Source organism: Sapajus apella, unplaced genomic scaffold (genome assembly GCF_009761245.1).
Source record: "Sapajus apella isolate SASKATOON/1434 unplaced genomic scaffold, GSC_monkey_1.0 scaffold31, whole genome shotgun sequence".
NCBI classification, from domain to species: Eukaryota; Metazoa; Chordata; class Mammalia; order Primates; family Cebidae; genus Sapajus; species Sapajus apella.
Window position 1 is genome coordinate 1,930,655 of NW_022436971.1, and position 21,547 is coordinate 1,952,201.

Genomic DNA, 21,547 nt, shown 5'->3' on the forward strand with positions numbered 1-21,547 from the left:
ATAACAAAAGATGTTCCCCCCACCCCTACCACTTAGGAAGTAACCCACATTTTAGAAGCTCTGTGCCAGGAACCTGGGGCAGAGACCACATATATGTTTCTTATGTCACAGGGACCATTTAGGATTTCTATATATACATACACACATATATTAATTCCTTTAATATTTATGAGACTAAAAGGAGAAACTATTTTTTTGTTTCTGTTAATTATGCTTGTTTTGAAAACTCAAACTTATTCCAAAATGGCTGTGATATTAGAGAATGAGTATAGCATAATGTGAATTTCCTGTTACTTACACAACAATTTTTTCCTTAAGACACTAGAGCTGGGGACGGAGACTTGTGTCTGTAACCCCAACTACTCAGGAGGCTGGGGTAGTAGGATCACCTGAGGCCAGGAGTGTAAGACCAGCCTGGGCAACAAAATGAGAGATCCTGTCTCTACAGAACACACAGACGCAGACACACACACACACACACGGTAACAGAAAACTACCCAGCTGAACTGAGTCCCATAGACTAGAGAAATGCATATACCTCAAACATAGCAGCCAACTATGTCAGCTCACCATGTGTTATAAGCCACATCCATCCATATGTGGTGTTACAACTTTCTGTCCAGTTTCAAGTAACTTTCACCATTTGATAATCCACAAACTATAACCCTTGTTTTCCTCCCATCCAAGTACTAACCAGGCCCAACCCTGCTTAGCTTCCAAGATCAGACGAGACTGGGCACGTTCAGGGTGCTATGGCCAAAGACTACCCTTGTCTTCCTTTGCTCAATTCACACTCAGTACATACGGGGATGAGACAGTGGGGTCTATTGGAGCTAATCAAGGAGAAAGGAACCTAAGAAGATACCAAGTCTTTGGTTTTGGGCAACTGGATAGATACTGATGAAACTGTGCCCCAGAGGATTAAAGAAATAGCGACCAGCAGGAATTCTTTTTTTTTTTTTGAGATGAACTCTCTCGCTCTGCTGCCCAGGCTGCAGTACAATGGTGCAATGTCGGCTCATTGCAACTTCCACCTCCTGGGTTCAAGCGATTCTCCTGCCTCAGCCTCCAGAGTAGCTGGGATTATAGGCGCACACCACCATGCCCGGCTAATTTTTGTATTTTTAATAGAGATGGGGTTTCACCATGTTGGCCAGGCTGGTCTTGAACTCCTGACCACAGGTGATCTGCCTGCCTCAGCCTCCCGAAGTGCTGAGATCACTGGCGTGAGCCACTGCACCTAGCCTTCAAAATAATTCTTGAGTGTATAGGATGGCAGATACAAAAAGAAACAGAGTGAGGCATAGTGGCTCACACATGTAATCCCAGCATTTTGGGAGGCCAAGGTGGGCAGATCACTTGAAGTCAGGAGTTTGAGACCAGCCTGGCTAACATTGTGTGAAACCCCATCTCTACTAAAAGCACAAACAGCTGGGGGGCCGGGCGCAGTGGCTCACACTTGTAATCCCAGCACTTTGGGAGGCCAAGGTGGGCGGATCATGAGGACAGGAGTTCGAGACCAGCCTGACCAACATGGTGAAACCCCGTCTCTACTAAAAATACAAAAATTAGTTGGGTGTGGTGGCATGCTCCTGCAATCCTAGCTACTCAGGAGGCTGAGGTAGAAGAATCGCCTGAACTCGGGAGGCAGAGGTTGCTGTGAGCCGAGATCACACCACTGGACTCCAGCCTGGGCAACAGAGTGAAATGCCGTCTCAAAAAAAAAAAAAAATATATATATATATATATTAGCTGGGCATGGTGGCGCACACCTGTAATCCCAGCTACTTGGGCAGCGGAGGTAAGAGAATTGCTTGAAACTGGGAGGCAGAGGTTACAATGAACAGGTCATGCCACTGCATTCCAGCCTGGGTGACAGAGTGAAACCCTGTCTCAAAAAAGAAAAGAAACAGCTTGCTGAAACTTTCTCCACTTGTAAGATAACAAAACTGGCTGAAATCAGTTGGCTGATTAGAGTTTGCACAGAACACGCTTACTGATGTCACAGCCCGAATTTCCACCATGTTTCATACTAACTTCCCCTGAAATTTGCACATGCAACCCATGAAGAGACAAGTGTGCATGCCCGGAGATGTTCCAGAGCTCCCCTTTCCTTCTACCAATCACCTGCTAATTCCAGAACCCACCCTCTAAACCTTATATCATAAAAAGACCACCTTAAGACCAGCACAGGAAGAACAGATTTGAACTGGACTTCCGTCTCCTTGTTGGTTGATTTCTGTTTGTTTTTTATTTGAGACGGCGTCTCACCCTGTCACTCAGGCCAGAATGCAGTGGCATGATCTCAGCTCACTGCAACCTCCGCCTCCCAGGTTCAAGTGATTCTCCTGCCTCAGCCTCCTGAGTAGCTGAGATTACAGGCATGCGCCACTATGCCTAGCTAATTTTTGTATTTTAGTAGAGATGATGTTTCACCATGTTGGTCAGGCTGTCTCGAACTCCTGACCTTATGATCTGCCCGCCTTAGCCTCCCAAAGTGTTGGGATTACAGGTATAAGCCACTGCACCCTGCTTTTCAGTTGATTTGTAGTAAGGTTTTTCTGCTCTCAAAAATCTGATGCCATAGTAATGGCTTCTGTGTGCATCGGGCAGCAAGCTGTTTTGCTCATTAACACTGGAGTAATTTATTGAAAATGCAGGAGGCAGAACAAGTGTGGAGAGGTGATGAGTTCCATTTTGGATGTATGATGTTTTAACTGCCTGAAGAACACTCAGCCAAGTAGTTGGATCTGGGGCTCTGGAGCTCTGCAGAGAGCTCTGGGTTAATAAGCGTCTACGGTAGTGGATAGGTGGTGATAGTGGGTGGGATCACGTGGCCCTGGGAAGCCCATGATGGCTAAGAAGCATCAAAGGAGAAAGAGGCAAAGGAAAAGACAAAATGAATGGTCAGAGATGGCACAGAAGAACCAGGAGTCCAGGGAAGACAGAGTTTTCTTCCCCTGTCATGCAGTCCAAGGGAAGACAGAGTTTTCTTTCTTTTTTTTTTTTTTTTTTTTTGAGACAGGGTCTGGCTCCATTGCCCAGGCTGGAGTGCAGTGGTGCAATCCCAGCTCACTATAACCTCTGCTTTCCTGGTTCAAGTGATTCTCTGCCTCAGCCTCCCGAATAGTGGGGATGACAGGCGCCCACCACTATGCCCAACTAATTTTTGTATTTTTGGTAGAGATATAGGGTTTTACCATATTGGCCAAACCGGTCTCAAACTTCTGACCTCATATGATCCGCCCACCTTGGCCTCCCAAACTGCTTGGATTACAGGCGTGAGCCACTGCACCTGGCCCAAGATAGAGTTTTGAAAAGGAGTGGTCAGCATTAATTGACTGTTGACTGAGGATCTCCTTGGTCTGGTACTTGGTCAAGTCTTATCTCATAGCCATCCTGAGGTTTATGTAATAGTGTACACATGTGTTCAAAAGAAGAAAATGGCTGGGCACAGTGAGTCTGTAATCCCAGCACTTTGGGAGGCCAAGATGGGCAGATCACTTGAGGTCAGGTGTTCAAGACCAGCCTGGCCAACATCACCATGTTGTAGAGACAGGTGAAACCCTGTCTCTACTACAAGTACAAAAAACTAGCCAGGTGTGGTGCTGTGTGCCTGTAATCCCAGCTACTCTGGAGACTGAGGCAGGAGAATCACTTGAACCTGGGAGGGGGAGGTTGCAGTGAGCCAAGATTGCGCCACTGCACTCCAACCTAAGAGACAGTGCAAGACTCTGTCTCAAAAAAAAAAAAAAAAAAAAAAGAAATGGAGGCTCAGATTTGTTGAGTAAGTCAACCAATCATGCATGGTAAAAGAGGGAAGCAACATACAGATTCTCATCTGCTGTCCTTTGATGCTAGGGTTCACCCTCTTAGGCTGCACTGTCTCCTCAGTGTCGGAGGCCAAGGCCAGGTTTAACTGGTTAAGGAAGGAATAGCAGGTGAGGAAAAGGAGACAAGAATGGGAGGGGTGAGAAGAGAACAGTAGAGCAGATTATTTGGAGAGGAGAAAGCAACCGGAGCAAGTAAAACGTGGTGGTGTTTGTTTTAGGATGAAGGGAATAGGAACATTTGCTCATTCATTCAGCAGATATTCATATTGAACACTAACTTCTGGGCACTGAGGATCTATAGCAGTAAATAGGCCAGGCGCAGTGGCTCATGCCTGTAATCCCAGCATTTTGGGAGGCCGAGGAAGGCGGCTCACCTAAGGTCGGATCAGTTCCAGATTAGCCTGGCCAACATGGTGAAATCCCAACTCTGCCAAAAATACAAGCATGACATAAAACGATGACGTGGTGGAGACTACATTGCCTTCTGTCTTACTGGGTGCTGTCTCCACGTGACCCCTGATATCTCAGTATTATGAAACTGTTCTCTCCTGTTTTCAGTAGCGAGCATGTGTGCTTGCTTGTGTGTGTGTGCGTGTGTGTGTCTGTATCCACGCATAGTAGGGGGAGGCAGAGCTTCCTGTCAGAAGGGGCAATGCAGAGAAACTGAGCCCAGCTCTTTCTCTGGTGCCTCGTGACTTCAGGAACCAGACACTCACGCCAGTGTCACAAGGGCCAGAGAGTTGAGGCATCGGAAAGACCAGGTCAGACCCCACATGCTTCGGGCGAGGTCAGGTTCCTTCTCCTGCCACAGTGTTTGTGGAGGCAGTGAGATGCTTTCAGCTCTGAGGACTGTGTCATATCTAAGGACAAACCTGAGTTCCGGGCCTCAGGGGGATTGCTCCCAAGAGACAGCTGAAGATCTCAAGAGTGGAGGGGGGCCTAGCAGTGGGCCATGGGCTCAGGAGAGCTGACCCCATGAAGGAGGAAAGGCTGGAGGCTGGGAAGAAATGTAGGGGCAAGTCTGCACCTCCAGGTCCCCTGTTTAGGTGCCAGACTTCTCCAGGCAGGAGTTGTTGGAGTATCAGGGCCCCCACAAGTTCCCCAGCCCTTCCCCCAGCCCCCATGAGCCACCTCGGCGGCCTGCTCTTCCGAACCACTCTAGAGCCTCAACTTTGCGTCTCCTCTAAAGGGAAGGAGGAACCTGCCCCTCCCACATGGTGTCACTGGTCTACGGACATGCAAGTCAGTGGTGTGTGGCTGGGGGAGCAGCCAGGTTCAAGGGCATCAGGCTTTCTCCCCTTTCCCTTTCTCTGGGGATTCCAGATGGGAGAGGGAAGTCCACGGTCACATTGCACAGACTCAATAGCAGATCAACCCTTGAATTTGTTTTTGAAAAAAATAAAACTCAGTGGATCTTTCTTCCCCAAAGATGTGGCCTCTAAAAAACTGCAGTTCCTGTGCTCTTAAAGATAAAATTTCAGAACAATCTTTCTACACAAATAGCTTTTATTTGTAAAAATGATGGATCTTTGCTGGCTTGATAGCCATTTCTGACCCTGATACAAAGAGTCACATTAATGGATGGGAACGCGAAGAGGCTTGAGGAGCACCTCAGCGCCCGGCCCTGCTCAGTTGCCATCCCCACTGCTGTCTCGGTCTCCCTGGGGCCCGCTGGCCTCCCTGGGTCTGTCTGTGTCTCCCTAATCCTGCATCTCCGGCATGTCCCCACTCTGCCCGTTCACATGGTGTCTCTCACCTCTCTGTGTCCTCAGCAGATGTCTACTGGAGCCTTGGGACAATCAAGAGTCTGTGTGTGTCCTGTTGGGGAGCTTTGCCATCCATGCAGGTTGTTGGGCCTGGGGCTCCCACAGGGTCCACAAGCCAGGTTGGGCAGGGGCTTCCTTTTTCCAGAGACAGGTGCTGTGGGGCTAGTCAGGGGCACAGGCCTATCTGAGATAGTCTGATGGCAACAGACAAGAAATGCCAAGTGGGGGTCCTGGAGCACAGGCCGGTCCTTTCAGAACACATCGTCGAAGACTCCACATCCCAGGGAAAAAGGCCACGTGCTAAACTGCCAGGCGGGGTGCTGAAGGGCTGAGGAGGGCGACGTCAGGCCCCGAGGATGCTGGCTCCTGTACCCACTCACAGTGGCCCTCCCAAGCTTTAGGCCAGGCTGTAGCTGGTCCTCCTGGGGAAGCCAAGGAGAAGGATGGAAGTGCTTTGGGGCCTCTGTCCTGCCGCAGAACCCCGCGGGAGGTTTGGTGGCTGCTCCTTGTCTTCCCAGCAACTCCTCTTCAGCTCCTCCCCTCCCAGGTCCTGTAAATAAGCTACAACCCTGTTTCTCCAAGTGCCATCGAGCAGTTCCCCAGCGCCTGGCCTTCCCTGACTGGGAAGCATGCCCTCGGTATCTCTCTGCTGCAGAGCCCGAGGCCGTCACCCTGAGCAGGGAGCCGCTGATGACAAGGCCACCCACACTGCCTGTCCTGTGTGGACCTGCGTGATGTGTGCCTGCTCGCAGACCTTCCGTGTGTGAACACTGCATGATCAGGAATATCTGCTGGGCCAGACATGGTGAGGCTGCAGCAGCAATTCCTGAGTGCCTGCTTGGCCTCAGGCTCTGTGCTGGGCTCTTGGGGTACAAAAGGAATAAAACACAGCTCCAGACTTCAAGGTCCCCATAGCCTCCTCGGAAGGTCAGGCAGTGAGTAGATCCTCCCCATCAGTGGGGTTGGTACTCTGGTAGGGAAGGACCAGGTCAGAGAGCTGCTCGGCACTGCCCATGGGAGGGAGGGCAAAAGACTCCTAGGCTTCCACCCGAGGGGGAACAACGGTGCCATTCCCCAAGACAGGGACACAGAAGGAGGAGCCAGCTGGGGGACAAGATGAGTTCTGTTCAGGGCTCGTCGAGACTGAGTCCCATGCTTGTGGGCTACTAGGTGGAAACATCCACACACCGGCGACATGCAGCGCTGGAACTTGGGGGAAGCCCAGGGTGAAGGGTGGAGGGCAGCTCTGGGAGTCCCCAGGCATAAGGGGTGTCTGAGTTGGGTCAGACTAGCAGATAACGTACCTAGGAGGCTTTGGACAGCAAAACCAATATGAGGTCAAGGAGGGAGCCCTCACATAGCACAGTCCACTATGTGATCAAAGGAAGAAGTCTGAGAAGGGGGGGCCAGGGTAGAAGAAGAAAATCCAGGAGAAAAGGGTGACCCTGAGCTAAGGAGAGAGTGGTCCGGAGACAGGACCGTCGGGCTGTGTGACACAGCAGGGGCGTCTGCAGGCTGGTGTTAGTCACTCCCCCAGCGGCGCACACTGTGCTTCCCCGGGTGCAGGGGGTGTGTGGGGCCCACCTTCGAAGGCTCAGCCGGCGGGAGGCATCCTGGCTGGGCGTCTTTGGAGTGGAGCCAACCATGAGGATGCAGAGCCCAGCGAGGATCATGCAGGTGGGCACGGCTCCGATGAGGACCTTGAGGGTGACCACCACCTCCTCTGCCTGCTTGCAGGCCCCTGCCTTGTACCCCGAGAACCTGTAGAAAATCACCCAGCCATTAGGGCAGGGCCTTGCCGAGCCTGGTACCCTGGGTGGACAGGCCCCAGACACCCCCTCTTGAAACTTGGACTTCATTTCCTGGCCAGATCAGGAGAGGAGTGGAGGGGACGGGCTGACCTGGGAGAGTCTGGAGGGAACTGAGAATGTGGAGAGCTGGCCCTCGCAGTCCTGTGCACAGAGAAACCTGGGGAAGTAGTTCCCCATAGTCTCCAAAGAGCAGAGCTCAGGCCTCAGACACATGGGTGCCCCAAGCTCGGTAGGATGGGGGCTTTGCCCTCTTGCCGCCCAGCGGTCCTTGCTGCCTCTGCTATATCCTAACCCTGGGACTCACTGCAGACTGAGAGTGGAGATGCCCAGGGCACACGCGCCGGAGAGCTTGGTAAAGAAGACATAGGAGGAGTAGAAGATGGTCTCCAGGCCTGGCCCGTAACGGTGCTGCAGCTGAAAGTCATCCACCATGTCTGGCAGCATGGACCTGCGGTGGGGGCATGGAGTCAGCTCTCTTAGCCCCTTGGCCACCAGCAGCCTATGAGTTCTCTGGGGCAGAGGCCAAGGCGGATTCATCCCTGAGTTCCTGTGCCCAGCACCAGACTTGCTGCCGGAGGAGCAGATGGCCTGTGTGCTTGTACTCCGCTGAACCCCCACCATTCCTACTGCCTGCTGCCCTCTCAGGAGGGCTCCATCTCCTGCCCAGCTGGGCGCAGAGGGCCTGGGACAGCAGGCTGACGTGAAGGAGAAGACACCTTCTATGGACACACGTGAGGCCCCCACACCCAGCCTACCAGGGTAGCAGCAAGGACACAGCAATGCTCACGCCAGATACAAAGGCCACGACATAAGCCACAGGTGCTGCAGGCACAGCAGCCAGCAAGATCGCAAAGGGCACCATCACCTGGGGAGACACACACCAGCTGTCCCACCTGTTCTTTCTCACACGGCTCTAGACTGATGACCCCCATGCCTCGCCCGGTGCTAGGCCCTGAAGACGCAAGAGAACACAAATCCACTCCTGCTGAAACCAGGAGGCTCAGGCGCCACGGTCACCTCCCTGCCTCTCTCCTCACACCACCCCTACCTAATCCTTGATTCCTGCCCCACTCACAAAGATCCCGAAGGCTGACGTCGTCTTCCCAAAGTGCTGGAGAACCCACTCCCACAGCGGGGTGCTCAGCACGGCTGAGACCTGTGAGCAGACAGCATTGTCACGCCAGGGCTGTGCTGCCAGTGCCCTCACCCGGACCTTGAGGCCTTGGCTTTTAGGTGGGACCCCTGACCTCGGCCTTGCCCCTGGTTCAAACAAGTGGCTATGAATGTTATAATCCTGGTCCCACTTCTACCCTCTGCTGGAATGCAGGTGACCAAGACCAAAGCAAAGTCCAAAATGTTGATGACCAGAACTGTGGCCACAGGTATCACATCGAGGACCACACATGTCCGCAGCTCAGGCCCCCAAGTGACCTAGCCTCCACCACCCCAGTTCCCCTCACCAGGACAGTTAGCACCAGGCCCTGGACGTGGTCGTGTAGCTGGGAGGCATGCGTACAGAACAGGACCAGGTAGCTCTGCTCCACCTGAGGAGATGAACAGGAAGTGGGCATGGCAGGAGCTCAGAAGTCAAGGGCGAGGACCGGGTCTTGAGTCTGGCCTCTCCGCTGGGACCTTGGCTTGCTGCCGCCATCATGCAGTCCCTTCCCCCACAAAGGGCTCCTATCCCCAACACAGATATCAGCACCACCCCTAGGCCACCCTCATCACCTGCACAGCTATGATCTGGTGGACTTGACTATGCCTCAGGTAACGTGAGAGGAAACTGACCAGACACTGTCAGCTCCTAGTGCCTAGGCCCTGGCCCTCCAATCTCACAAACCCTCCTGGGATTTCCCTCCCAGCACCAGCCCCTCTAAGCCATGTACCAGCTGCAGGTTTCTCCCTATAAAGCTCAAGCTGAGATTGCACCCTGAACCTATGCAAGGTCAGTGTGGCCAGTGCCAAGCCAGCGGGGGGGGCCACTGGCCAGAGGTACCTGAACAGCAGCAGAGATGAACAGGAAGGAGAACACCAGCTTCAGGTAGGGGGGATGTCGGGTAGTGAGACCCAGCCCAGCCAGGAAGCTCAAGCCTGGGCCTGAGGCTGGAGCAGAGGGGTCTGCAATGCAGGAGGGTGGCACCTTGGCTTCACAGAGTCCAAAACCAAAACCTGCCCCCGAATAGAGCCCCGCCCCCAGCTTCTGCTTCCCTCCTCCCCATCCCCATACCTGGCCGCTCCTTCACCCCTAGGCACAGTAAACTGCTGCACACAGGGTAAGTTGCTGCAACCACCGCAGCTGCAATGCAGTAGAGATGGGCCTGTGGGAGGGGACAGGACTAGGGTAGGTGACGTCTTCAACCCCGGGAGGTGGTGACACCCGAGGGGCAGGGCAGGACTGCCTCCCAACAGGAGCAGAGCGAGGCACAGCCCAAGCCCAGGACGCTGGGCCCCCACCTCCCAATCACCCCACAGACAGCCTGCTCTCTGGGCCTGGGCTGGTCCTTCCACGCACCCCCTCTGCTGAACGTGTGTTTCCTTCGTGGAGAGAGGGCTCTGACACCCCAGGGGCCAGAGTGCTCCCTCCTGCATTCTATGAAGCAAACATTGATTGCTGCTGCCTTCTGCATGCTAGCCCCTGAGGCTCCAATGATGAGTAAGTGACCCTTGTCCATCCACAGGGCTCAGAGCGTGGGGAGGAAGACAGATCCAGGAGCAGACAGTTACAACACAGTGAGATGCATGCTGAATCACATTAACGTAGGAAGCAGGACCAGGCGTGGTGGCTCACGCCTGCCATCCCAGCACTTTGGGAGGCCGAGGCAGGTGGATCACCTGAGTTTAGGAGTTTGAGACCTGCCTGGCCAACATAGTGAAACCCCATCTCTACTAAAAATACAAAAATTTAGCCAGGCATGGTGGCAGCCACCTGTAATCTCAGCTACTTGGGAGGCTGAGACAGGAGAATTGCTTGAAACCGGGAGGCAGAGGTTGCAGTGAGCTGAAATTGTGCCACTGCACTCCAGCCTGGGTGACAGAGGGAGACTCCGTTCCCTTCCCCACACACACACAAAAAGATATGCAGGAGAGTCACAGCCAGTTCAGGACAGAGGCTGCCTCTGGGGAGGGAGCAGAGAGGGGGTGCAGGGCGGGGCAGGGCACTCACCCTGTGCAGCCGCCCTGGGCCTCTTGCTCTGAAGGGCACTGCCTCTGGGGTTCAGTGCTCTGCTGTTGCCGTCTTGAGATTCTTAATAATTTTATCATGGATTTGAATTTTGTAAGTGAAATTTGAGGGGACAGTGGGTTGTGAGCCACCAAGAGCTTCCAGTCTTTGCTCACATGAGGCTCTGCCCCCGGGAATGGGTTTTTAGCCTCCTGCTTCCCACTCTTTGATACCTTCCCTTCCCCAACCTAGGCCATTGCCACCAAGCATGTGGCATTGGAGAGTGGTATGGGAGGCCCGAGTGGAGGCCCAGGTGTGAGTACAGGGAGAGTCAGTCTAAGATGCAGCCTTCTGGCCCTTGGCCGGCAGCAACATGTAGATTTGGAGAGTGGGGGCCTCTCACCTATCCCAATCCAGGTGTTTAGTGGACACCTAGAGGGTGCCAGCACTGGAGGCTGCAATCCTCTGGCTGAGGCAGTAGGCCCACTGGGAAAGGGGAGATTGGCTTCCCGAGGCCCTGCATTTTCATTTTGCAGAGTACATAGGCAAGCTGAGTAGCTGACTGAGTCTCACTGCGTTGAGTAGGCTGGAGTGCGATGGCGTGATCCCAGCTCACTGCAACCTTGGCCTCCTGGGTTCAAGTGATTCTCCTGCTCAGCCTCCCCAGTAGCTGGGATTACAGGTGCCTACCACCACGCCCAGCTAATTTTTGTATTTTTAGTAGAGATGGGGTTTCACCATGTTGGCCAAGCTGGTCTCAAACTTCTGACCTCAAATGATCTGCCTGCCTTGACCTCCCAAAATGCAGGATTGCAGTCGTGAGCCACCGCACCTGGCTGTAATGTTTTCTTAAATGGGTGGTGGGCCACAGATATTACTGGTATTCTTCTCACTATTGATGCTGAGACATTGGTGAAGGCGGAATCCCCCAGAGGGCTTGTTAACATAGAGATGCTAGGCTGGTCCCTAGAAGTGGTGAAGCGGAGGACTGAGGTCAGGCCTGAGATCTGCTGTTCTAACAAGGTCCCAGGTGTTGCTGATGCTGCTGGTCCAGGGACCACACTAAGATCTGTGGCTTTCTGCCTTTGTGTAAATCTGAAATGTTAAAAACAAGCACAGGCTGGGCGCGCCACTGTACTCCAGCCTGGGCGACAGAGTCAGATTCTGTCTGAAAACACACACACACACACACACACACACACACACACACACACACACAAAGGCAACACAGCAGGGCACAGGGCGCACACAGAGCAGGTCTACATGAAGGCTGTGGAGGGCGGCCTGCGCCCCATCCTGAAGGTGAGGGCCACCCATGCTCAAACTCCTTCCAAAGGGCACCTGACCAGGCAGGGGAGGTGGCTGGAGGGAGGGATGCCGCACAGGAGATGGAGGCAGCAGTTGTGGGGTGGGGAGGGAGGTGGTGGCACGGGCTAGGGCATGGCAGTGGGGTGCAGGGAGGCTGGGTGTATCCCAGAAGACTTTGGTCTAAAAACTGGGCACGATTCGGTCATAGGTTGGAGGGTTGAGAGAGGATGGGAGGAAGAGGACAGTGCTAGGGATAATGATGTCATTTACTTAAGGAAAGAGGGAGAAATAGAAAAAGAGAAGGTCAAAGTGGTGGCTAAAATAGAGGTGCATCTGCTCAATGCTGAAGGGACCTGCTGTGAAAGGGAAGGAAGGGGGCTTCCCCTCTCATTTCACCATTTCACGCTGGGGGTTGGGGGCTCACCTGGTCAGGGCTGGGGAGGGGACACAGGTCATAGGAGGGGCTTTACCCAGGGCTGTGCGAGGACACCAGACCCCTCTGCTGCCCCTCCCCCAGCCTGGCCTGGGGCTTTCCCCACCCTCGCCCCTCCTCTGGGGCCGGGCTCCTCTGCTCCAGGTGGCCAGCCCAGTGTCTATTGTTCTATTTTATGTCTAGAAGGAACCCAGGAGGAGGCAGGTTTAGCAGAGGATGTTAGATGTGGGGGCCGTCTGCTCAGCTGGAGGAGCAGGGAAGGAATGAGGGAACACAGTGAGCCCCCTTAAAGACAGCAAAGAGGTGTGGACAGGAGAACCAACCCTAGAGGAAGGAGGTGACCTGCAGAGGGGACACCAGGTTGGGGGGCCTGGCCACCCAGTGCACTTACCGAATTGGGGGAGACAGTGACCGGCCCCGGGGTCGCAGCAGCCTCGCACCTGTGGGGTCTGTGGGCACCAGACACAATAAGCCCGTGGACGGTGGCCCCCATCAGTGTTCCCGCCATCTCCACGGTCATCCCTAGAGACAGAGCGCCGATTAAGGTGACTGAGAGGGTGTGGGGTCCCATATGCAGTGCCCTCCCCAGAACCCAGGGCTGCACTCACGGTAGGCAGTGGCTGAGTCCCGCTCCCTTGGGCAGGGGGTTAGCAGCATGGTGAGCGCTGTGTAGGGCACCTGGAAGAACTAGGGCACCAGCAGAGCTTGGAACCATACCCAGCTTTGCCTGGTTACGGTGGACAACCTCCCCTCTCCTGGGTGTCACATCCTGGTACCCATGGGCTAGCCTGACATATCCCAGCTGACCATCTGAAGTCGGAGCTAGGGGCTTAAGGGCAGGAGGCAGCAGCCAGCCCCACACAGGGCCAGCGAGAGCCAATAGCATGGTCCAGGCACAGGCGGGTGGGTAGGGCAGTGGCTGCACCCCACAGCACACTTCAGAGTGGCCACTGCCAACCATGGGCTTCGCCAGAGCACACGCCCAGGAAGGGGCCCTGCTTACCGTGGCCAGGGCCTGGAACAGGCAGTAGCAGGTCATGTACCAGAGGCCTCGCAGGCTGGTGAAGGGGGGCAGGAACCACAGGAAGAAGTAGGCCAGGGCGATGAAGGGGGTGCAGCCCAGCACCCTGTGGAAGCAAGCTGAGATGGAGCGGTCCCCAGACCAGGACAGGGGGACACAAAGGGCCCAGCCTGGAGCAACCTCATCTCTTCACTGCCCCTTGGGAATCCCTAGGCTGGGGCTCCCTGGGTGGGAACCACAGGCAGGGGAGAAGTGGCTGATGGCTCATGGAGGCATTGGGAGTGGGCAGCCATTCCTTGTGGGAACTCCGGCTACACAGTCGGTGCCAGTGGTGCCACTCCCTGTGTGGACACTGGGACACTGAGTTGCACTTCCTCTGTGAGGCCTCATGTGGCCTCCAGCCCAGCCTGCCCACACTCAGAGCCCAGGCCAGACCTGGGAGTCTCGGAGGCTTCATCCAGCCTGTGCCATCTGGAGAGGGGGAGTCCCCAAGAATGTCGCTGAACTCCTTATCACTCACAGCCAGTCCCCAGTGCACTGCAACATTATCCAGTCTTGTCTTCTAACCACCCAGAGGGTTTCCACTAGGAAACAGGGCTGTGACAGTGACCTCAGGGCCAGGATCTGGCGCCTGGATCCTAAGGACCGAGGGGTTGCTCACCAAGGCATGAGCCGTCCAGACCCCGTCCTCCTGCTTCTGTTGATGAAGAACCCAGCCACAGGGTCAGCAGCTGCCCCAGACACTTTCCCCCCAAACAGAACAAGTGACACCTGGGCGGCAGGGATCTGAAACAGATGAAGGAGGGGATAGAGAGCCAAGGCCCAGCAGCAGCAGAGAGGCCATCCAGGCCTGCTTGCCACCAGGAGGGAGGACTGGGAATCAGAATCAGCGGGGCAGAGCCACAGTGTCAAAGGCTCCTCAGCCTCCCCCAGGACACTAATCCCAGGGCTCTGAGTCCAGGGGAGGGAGCTGCGTTCTGCCGCCCAGCACACCCCCATTACCACTCATGTCAGCCTCTACGCAGAGGATTCCAGAGCCCTCATCTGGGGCTGGCTCAGAGCAAGGAGGGTACCTCTGGGCTGACAGAGGTGGACATTGTGTTTCACAATGAAAAGGATTCATTGGTTTTTCTGACTATGTAAATAATACACTCATTAGAAAAACATTCAAACAATGCAGGAAAATACTAAGCAAAGCTCATCTGAAATCCCAGCATCCCAAGACAACTGCCAGAATAGTTTTGTTGATCAGCCTTTCATAGGCTCCTTCATGTGTGCTTGAGATTGATCACTTTATATAAATGGGGTCGTAACAGAGTGTCTTCTTAAACATTCATGGATATCTCATTTTATTTTTTAAAAATTGAGACAGGGTTAGCCAGGTGCATTGGCTCACACCTGTAATCCCAGCACTTTGGGAGGCCGAGGTGGGTAGATCATGAAGTCAGGAGATCAAGACCATCCTGGCCAACATGGTGAAACCCCGTCTCTACTAAAAATACAAAAAATTAGCTCGGCATGGTGGCGTGCGCCTGTAGTCCCAGCTACTCAGGAGGCTGAGGCAGGAGAATTGCTTGAACCCAGGAGGCGGAGGTTGCAGTGAGCCAAGATCATGCCACTACACTTCAGCCTGGGTGACAGAGCAAGACTCTATCTCAAATAAAAAGGAGTAAAAATTGAGACAGGGTCTCACTCTGTTGCCCAGGCTGGAGTGCAGTGGCACCATCTTGGCTCATTGCAACTACTGCCTCTTGGGCTCAGGTGACTCTCCCACCTCAGCCTCCCAAGTAGCTGGGACCACAGGCATGTGCCACTACGCCCAGCTAATTTTTGTATTTTTAATTTTTTTTTTTTGTGGAGGTGGGGTTTCCGCCTTGGCCTCCCAAAGTGCTGGAATTACAGGTGTAAGCCCACCACCTCCAGCTGGATATCTCATTTATTTGTTGTTGGGTTTTTTGTTTTTTTTTTTTTTGAGATAGAGTCTTACTCTGTCACCCAGGCTGGAGCGCAGTGGCATGATCTTGGCTCACTGCAACCTTCACCTCCCAGATTCAAGTGATTCTCTTGCCTCAGCCTCCTGAGTAGCTGGAACTACAGGCACCTGCCACCACGCCCAGCTAATTTTTGTATATTTAGATAATAGAGATGGGGTTTTGCCATATTGGGCAGGCTGGTTTCGAACTCCTGACCTCAAGTGATCCTCCCGCCTTGGCCTCAAAAAGTGCTGAGATGACAGTTGTGAGTCAACACGCTCGGCTGGATACCTCATTTAAAAAATTTGGCTTTACTTACCCTCCATTCTCCATTGTTTCCTCCTGTAGCCGACATTAATGAGTTGGTGTATATCCTTCTAGAATTTTCTCCATGCTCATATTTTAAACATGGACCGATGAATATATATACATATCCATACACACACACATATGGAGCTTGTCTTTGTTTTGCTAAAATGGGATCGTTATATATACTATTCTCTAAAAGTAGCTTTTTTTTTTTTTTCACCAGAGCATCATGGAAATCACTCTAAGTCAACGGTACAGGTCATTCTTCTGAATTGCGGCATGACAGTCTATGTGATAGTGAGGTTAGTCTAATCTTTTGCCTGCTCTGGGCCACACTGGAAGAATTGTTTTGGCCAGGCATGGTGGCCCATGCCTGTAATCTCAGCACTTTGGGAGGCTGTGGTGGATGGATCATTTGAGATCAGTAGTTTGAGACCAGCTAGGCCAACATGGCAAAACCCTGTTTCTACTAAACACACAAAAATTAGCCAAGTGTGGTGGTGTACGCCTGTAATCCCAGCTACTCAGGAGGGCGAGGCATGAGAATCACTTGAACCCGGGAGGCAGATGTTGCAGTGAGACGAGATCACACCACCGCACTCCAGCCTGGGCAACAGGCTGGGCGACTTGTCTCAAAAAAAATAAAAGAATTGTCTGGGGTGCATATAAACACATAACATACACTAACACTAATGATAGCTAATGAGCTAAAAAAAAATCACAAAAAAATTTCATATTGTTTTAAGAAAGTTTACAAATTTGTGTTGGGCTACATTCAAAGCTGTACAACTGTGGGCTAGACAGGCTTGGTCTGTTATGTGGCTATGGTACAGCTAACTTAGCCAACTGCTTCTATATAGACAGGCATCCACATTGTTTCTCATTTTCCCACTACAAACAGGCTGCAGTAAACATCCTTGAGGAGCTTGCTCTCAGTAGCTTCTGGCTTTTTGTTAAGCTTGAGTCAGAAGTGCTGTCTACAAGGATGCTGGGAGCAGAAGCGCAGGTGTGGGTGGAAGGATCAGATCCCAAGGAAAATTCAAGCAGAGACCGGGCTGCTGCCCACACTTACCTGTGCTATATCAAGCAGGAAGAGCTGCAGGTAAAAGGCTGTGGCACTGGAAGCTATCTGGTTGGGTACCCCACCAATGCCATAGCACACCTTCGTACAGAATGAGAGACGACCAGCTCTGCTGTCCTGGAGGAGACACAGGAACTAAGCTCTTCACCCAACAGACACCAAACAGGTCTCCATATCCCATGACTTCAGTAAGCATCCTGCATCCTTGTGATGCTTTCAGGGCTTTTCCAGCAACCTCTCAGCCCCATTTTGCCCCCAGATCATTCTAAGAGGAAGTGAGACAGAAGAGAAAAAGATCCTAAACCATGACCTCTAAACATTTCCAGGGGGAAGTTCTGCCGGCCATCTTTGCCTGGGCTTTCTGCTGAATCAGCACCGCCGTGTAAGCTGCAGGTCAGGAGACCTGGGCTTGAGCCTGCCGTTGTCACCTATCCCTCTAAGTGATCTTGAATAAATCACTTTCTCCCCTCCAAACCTGTTTTCCTCATCTGTCAAATGCAACATCCCTGCCAATTTCATAAGGTTGTTTCCATGAGTAAATGAGGTGGTAGCGGTAGCTCATTTCCCCATCACCTGCCTACTCACAGTCCTCCAGGGATGCCTGGCAGGCATTTCAGCTTAGCATGGTCAACATACAACTCCGGACGGCCATTAGGAACTGTCTAATCCAGCTCTTTGCCGGTCCCCTCAGTGGCTCAGGCCACAAACTTAAGAGGCATCTTTGATTCTTCTTTCCAATTCTCATCTATCAGTGAGTGCCTCCTAAGTGGCTTCTCTGTGTCTGCCCTTGCTCCCTACAATCCATGCCACCTAGCAGCCAGTGCTCTTGTAATAACATAAACCAGATCTCAGCCACACGCAGTGGCTCACCCCTGTAAACCCAGCACTTTGGGAGGTTGGTGTTGGTGGATCGCTTGAGCCCAGGAGTTCAAGACCAGCTTGGCCAACATGGCGAAACCCCATCTCTACTAAAACACAAAAATTAGCCGGGCATGGTGGCGTGCCTGAAATCCCAGCTACTCGGGAGGCTGAGGCAAGAGAATCACTTGAACCCAGGAGGTGGAGATTGCAGTGAGCCAGTATTGCACCACTGCACTGCAGCCTGGGCAACAGAGACTCGGGCTCAAAAAAAATTAATTAAATAAATAAATCAGATCCCATCTCCTCTCTGATTAAAAACCTCCAACAAGTTGCCATTGCAGTTTTTTTCCCCCAGATACATGGTATATAGTCAATGCCATCACAGTTTGAACTCCAAGTCCTGATCATGACTAAGGAGTCCACCCAGTCGGCCCCCTACCCATCTCACCTCTCTCCTTCAGCCACAGTGGCCTCCTTCCTATTCCTCAAAATAATCAAGTCTGTTGCTGCCCCAGGGCCTTTGCAGTTCCCATGACTTCTGCCTGGAAGGTGATTCCTATTCTGGTTGGTCACCAGCTTAAATGTCACCTCCTCCCAGAGGCATTCCCTGTGCACTCACCTCTCTCAGTTGTACTTACCTGCTATAGTCTCATTTAGCTCCTGCCTCTCCCTACAGGAGTATAAGCTCTCTGAGAGCATGAGCTCTACCTTTTATTTACCATGGTGTTTCCAGTACCTAGAACAAAGCTTGGTATACAGTAGGTGCTCAATATATGTCAGTTGAAGCAAATAGTGGCCATGAAGACCCTGTGTAAAGGGCTGTTTCTTTGGAAGGAGCTGGGCACCTTTTCTCATCCTTTGCCGGGGGGCTGCGGGCAGTGGAGATGACATGGCTTCACCCATTTCCACATCTGGCAGGACACCCCAGCAGACTGTTGTGAAGGGAAGGGCTCCCCAGATATGGGTTTATCACACTTCGCACACTCTTCCTACCCACAGGACGAAACCACACTGGGGGCAGGATGATTCTTTTCTGACATGTGTGTGAACATCATTTCAGCTTCCAGAAAACTTTAAGAACAGGCAGAATTCAACGTGATAGTCCTCCTCTCCCTCAATGGAGACCCTTGTATCCCCAACACGGACCTAGCAAGTTTTTAGAACTTTAGAAAGAACTTCCAAGTGAAGCCAGGAATATTATCCAGTCTTGCCTTCTTGAGGATGACAGTTTTACGGAAAGTCATAAAAGTCCTGCACAGCTGTACAGTGAGAATCTTAGGTTCAAATTCTCTCTGCTATCTCTAGCTGCGTGACCCAGAGCAGGGCCCCTGCCTCCTGCGCTTTGGTCTCCTTGGAGTGACCAGTGATCCCATCCCTCCCAGGATTGTATGAGGATTCCATAGCGGCGCTTTCCCAGCAATGCGAATTTTTCCCTGTTGCTGTTAATCTCCCCTGAATTTCTAAATTTGCCAGGAAGTGAGATTCCCCGGAGAACCTCCTCATCTCACCTCACTTTCTTTCTTGTGGGACGTAATCCTGTGCTCCGAGGTGCCTAGCAGGACGCCCTGAACCAGACTCGGGGCTGAGGTGGTCAGGGGAGGCCACAGAACGCCCTGGGCACGAGCAGGGACCGGGCGCATTTAGTGAGACCCAGGAAGCCCCAGACCCCTCGCCCCGTTCTGCACAGACCGGCTGGCCAGCATGGCCTGGCCGCATCAGTGAGGGACAAGGAGCCCCGCCGCTCCCACCTGCCCTCCGCCCTCCCTGTAGGAGCCCACGGCAGGGACTTCCCGGGGGCAGCCTCCAACGGGAGCCTGGTGCCTGAGTGAGGCCAGGGTCTGGGAGGGAGGCCGAGGCCACAGCAGCTGCCTGAGGTCGGGAAGGACGCAGCCTCCCCATGCGCGGCCAAAAGCTGCCCTGGTCTCGGGGACCCAGAGAGGACCTCCATTGGCGCAGACAATACCCCTAAGCCTGGAATCAGGACAGCAGAGTCCACACATCCCCAAGTTACTTCCTTGGCTGGGGCTCGCCTGCCTGTCCTAGTCTCTTGCGGGCGCCAGCATGTCCCCAGCCTCCCCGCTCCCAGTCGTGGAACTCCGCGAGGGCAGCCCCTGAGCCGGCAGGTTTGGACCGAGCCCCGCCAGGCTGTCCCCAGTTGGAAAAGGGGCTGCGAGGTGATGCCCTCGAGCTCCCCGGGACGCAGCCCCTTCCCGGCCCGCGCAAAGCCCCGCGTCCCCACCCCTGCCACCCAGCTCACCTCTCGCCCTCCCTTGGTGCCCCCCGGGCCGGGCTCCGGGGCATGCGGCTGCGGCTGTGGGGGTTCTCCAGCGGTCGTTGCAGCGGGGGCCGCCATCGCCACCGCAGTGCCGCCCGTGGCCGTGGCCATTGCCCTCCGAGTTATCGCCCTCGGGAGGGGCGGCTCCGGGAGCAGAGTGAGTAGCCGACGGCAACAGGGGGAAACGCAGAGACCGGGAGGGGCACTGTTTCTTTCGCTTCCCCAAAGGGAAACAGCGAAGAGCCAAAATCCGCGGCGGGAAAGGCCCGCCAGGCCTGCGGGACAGTTCTCCTTGGGGTAGATCCAGGAGGGGCGTGAGTGCCCGCAGACCGCGGCCGTGGGCGCTAAAGGCCTCCGCCAGATCCCTAGGGTGACCTCGGACAAAAAGCAGCTCCCTGCAAAACGAAGCGAGAGTCCTGCTTGTTCAGGCTGGACAGGCATGCCACCGGCTACACACGACACCCAACACCTGAAATACACGTTGTCTAGTCTCCTATACAGATCACAGGGATGGCCAGTAACTAAGTTCTGGCGGCGAATGAAAGCAGGGTGGCACAGGCAATATTCCAGAAAAGTCCTTAAAAGGGAAGGGGTGACAGCAGGTAGCTAGTCAGACTCGAACAGGGCAGGAGAGGGCCACGCTTCCAACAAGGAACATCAGGCAACCATCCGGTGACCATCAGGTGGTTATGCTACCTCTAAAATAATAATTGAAATAATTGAAAGGCAGCCTCCCAGTAGACAGAGAAAACCTGAAACTGCTGATCAGCTTCTAGATAAGATCTCAGGAGTTGGGCAAGTGGGCTCCCGCATATACACTACAAGGCCAATTTTGGAGTTCAGCTGGCACATGACTGTGCAAGGACATTGGAATGGTAAGGGAAGAATGCCTCCGGTGAGCATGGGCACAACTCCAGTAAACACAGTGTGCAAACCAAATGCTGGCAGGCCACTGCCCATGTGGACAGGCCCCCCCACGGGAACGATCAGGGGAGAAGGGATGCAAGACCCCAGAAGTATGGCAGTGTACAAGACCCCAGGTCAAAAGGTCAAACTATGCACTTGTCCTTCAGGTCACTGGCTTGGCCCTCTTCCAAGTATACTTTGCTTCCTTTCATTTCTGCTGCAGAGCTTTTTAATAAACTTTTACTCCTGCTCTAAAACTTGCCTCAATCTCTTTTTATGCCTTATGCCCCTCAGTAGAATTCTTTCTTCTGAGGAGGTTAGAATTGAGGTTGCTGCAATCTGTATAGATTTGCCCTTGCTAACATATTTTGGTGCCATGTGACTCAGATGCCTTCCGCCAGTAACAGGGGCACACATTAGCTGAAAATGCATCATAGACCTAGAATATAAAACTCTTATGAAAAAACAGGAGGTGGCTCACACCTGTAATCCCAGCTACTCTGGAGGCTGAGGGAGGAGAATCACTTGAACCCGGGAGGCGGAGGTTGCAGTAAGTGCACCACTGCACTCCAGCCTGGGTGACAGAAAAAGACTCCGTCTCAAAAAACAAACAACAAAAACAAAAACCAACCAAACAAAAAAAACAGGAGCAACTCTTTAACATATTGGGCCAGGCAACTGTTTCTTAGGATGCCAAAAGCACAAGCTGGATAAACTACAAAAATTTTCAAAATGAAAACCTTTGTGCTGTAAATGATTCCAACAAGCAGGTATAAAGACAACCCAAAGAATGGGAGAAAAGGGATTTGC

At 53.2% G+C, this 21,547-nt stretch overlaps 1 protein-coding gene across 4 annotated transcripts; it reads right to left on the reverse strand.

Annotated features, from left to right (window-relative positions):
* Positions 1–5,318: 5,318 nt before the first annotated feature.
* Positions 5,319–21,259, reverse strand: MFSD2B (major facilitator superfamily domain containing 2B). Of its 4 annotated transcripts, XM_032293987.1 has the most exons (15): positions 19,814–20,971; positions 19,065–19,121; positions 16,687–16,812; positions 13,994–14,118; positions 13,315–13,438; positions 12,920–12,998; positions 12,703–12,833; positions 9,638–9,728; positions 9,407–9,528; positions 8,871–8,954; positions 8,486–8,566; positions 8,166–8,275; positions 7,715–7,858; positions 7,184–7,360; positions 5,319–6,021 (listed from the first exon to the last, which is right to left on the reverse strand). In XM_032293987.1, exons 1-15 carry the CDS (start codon positions 20,270–20,272, stop codon positions 5,997–5,999), a joined length of 1,935 nt encoding a protein of 644 aa, XP_032149878.1. In that variant the 5' UTR covers positions 20,273–20,971; the 3' UTR covers positions 5,319–5,996. The 4 variants fall into 4 exon arrangements, 3 of the variants coding, with proteins under 3 accessions (XP_032149878.1, XP_032149880.1, XP_032149879.1); XM_032293989.1 differs by lacking the exon at positions 8,871–8,954 and having other exon boundaries at positions 19,814–20,973; XM_032293988.1 differs by lacking the exon at positions 19,065–19,121 and having other exon boundaries at positions 19,814–20,970.
* Positions 21,260–21,547: the final 288 nt, after the last annotated feature.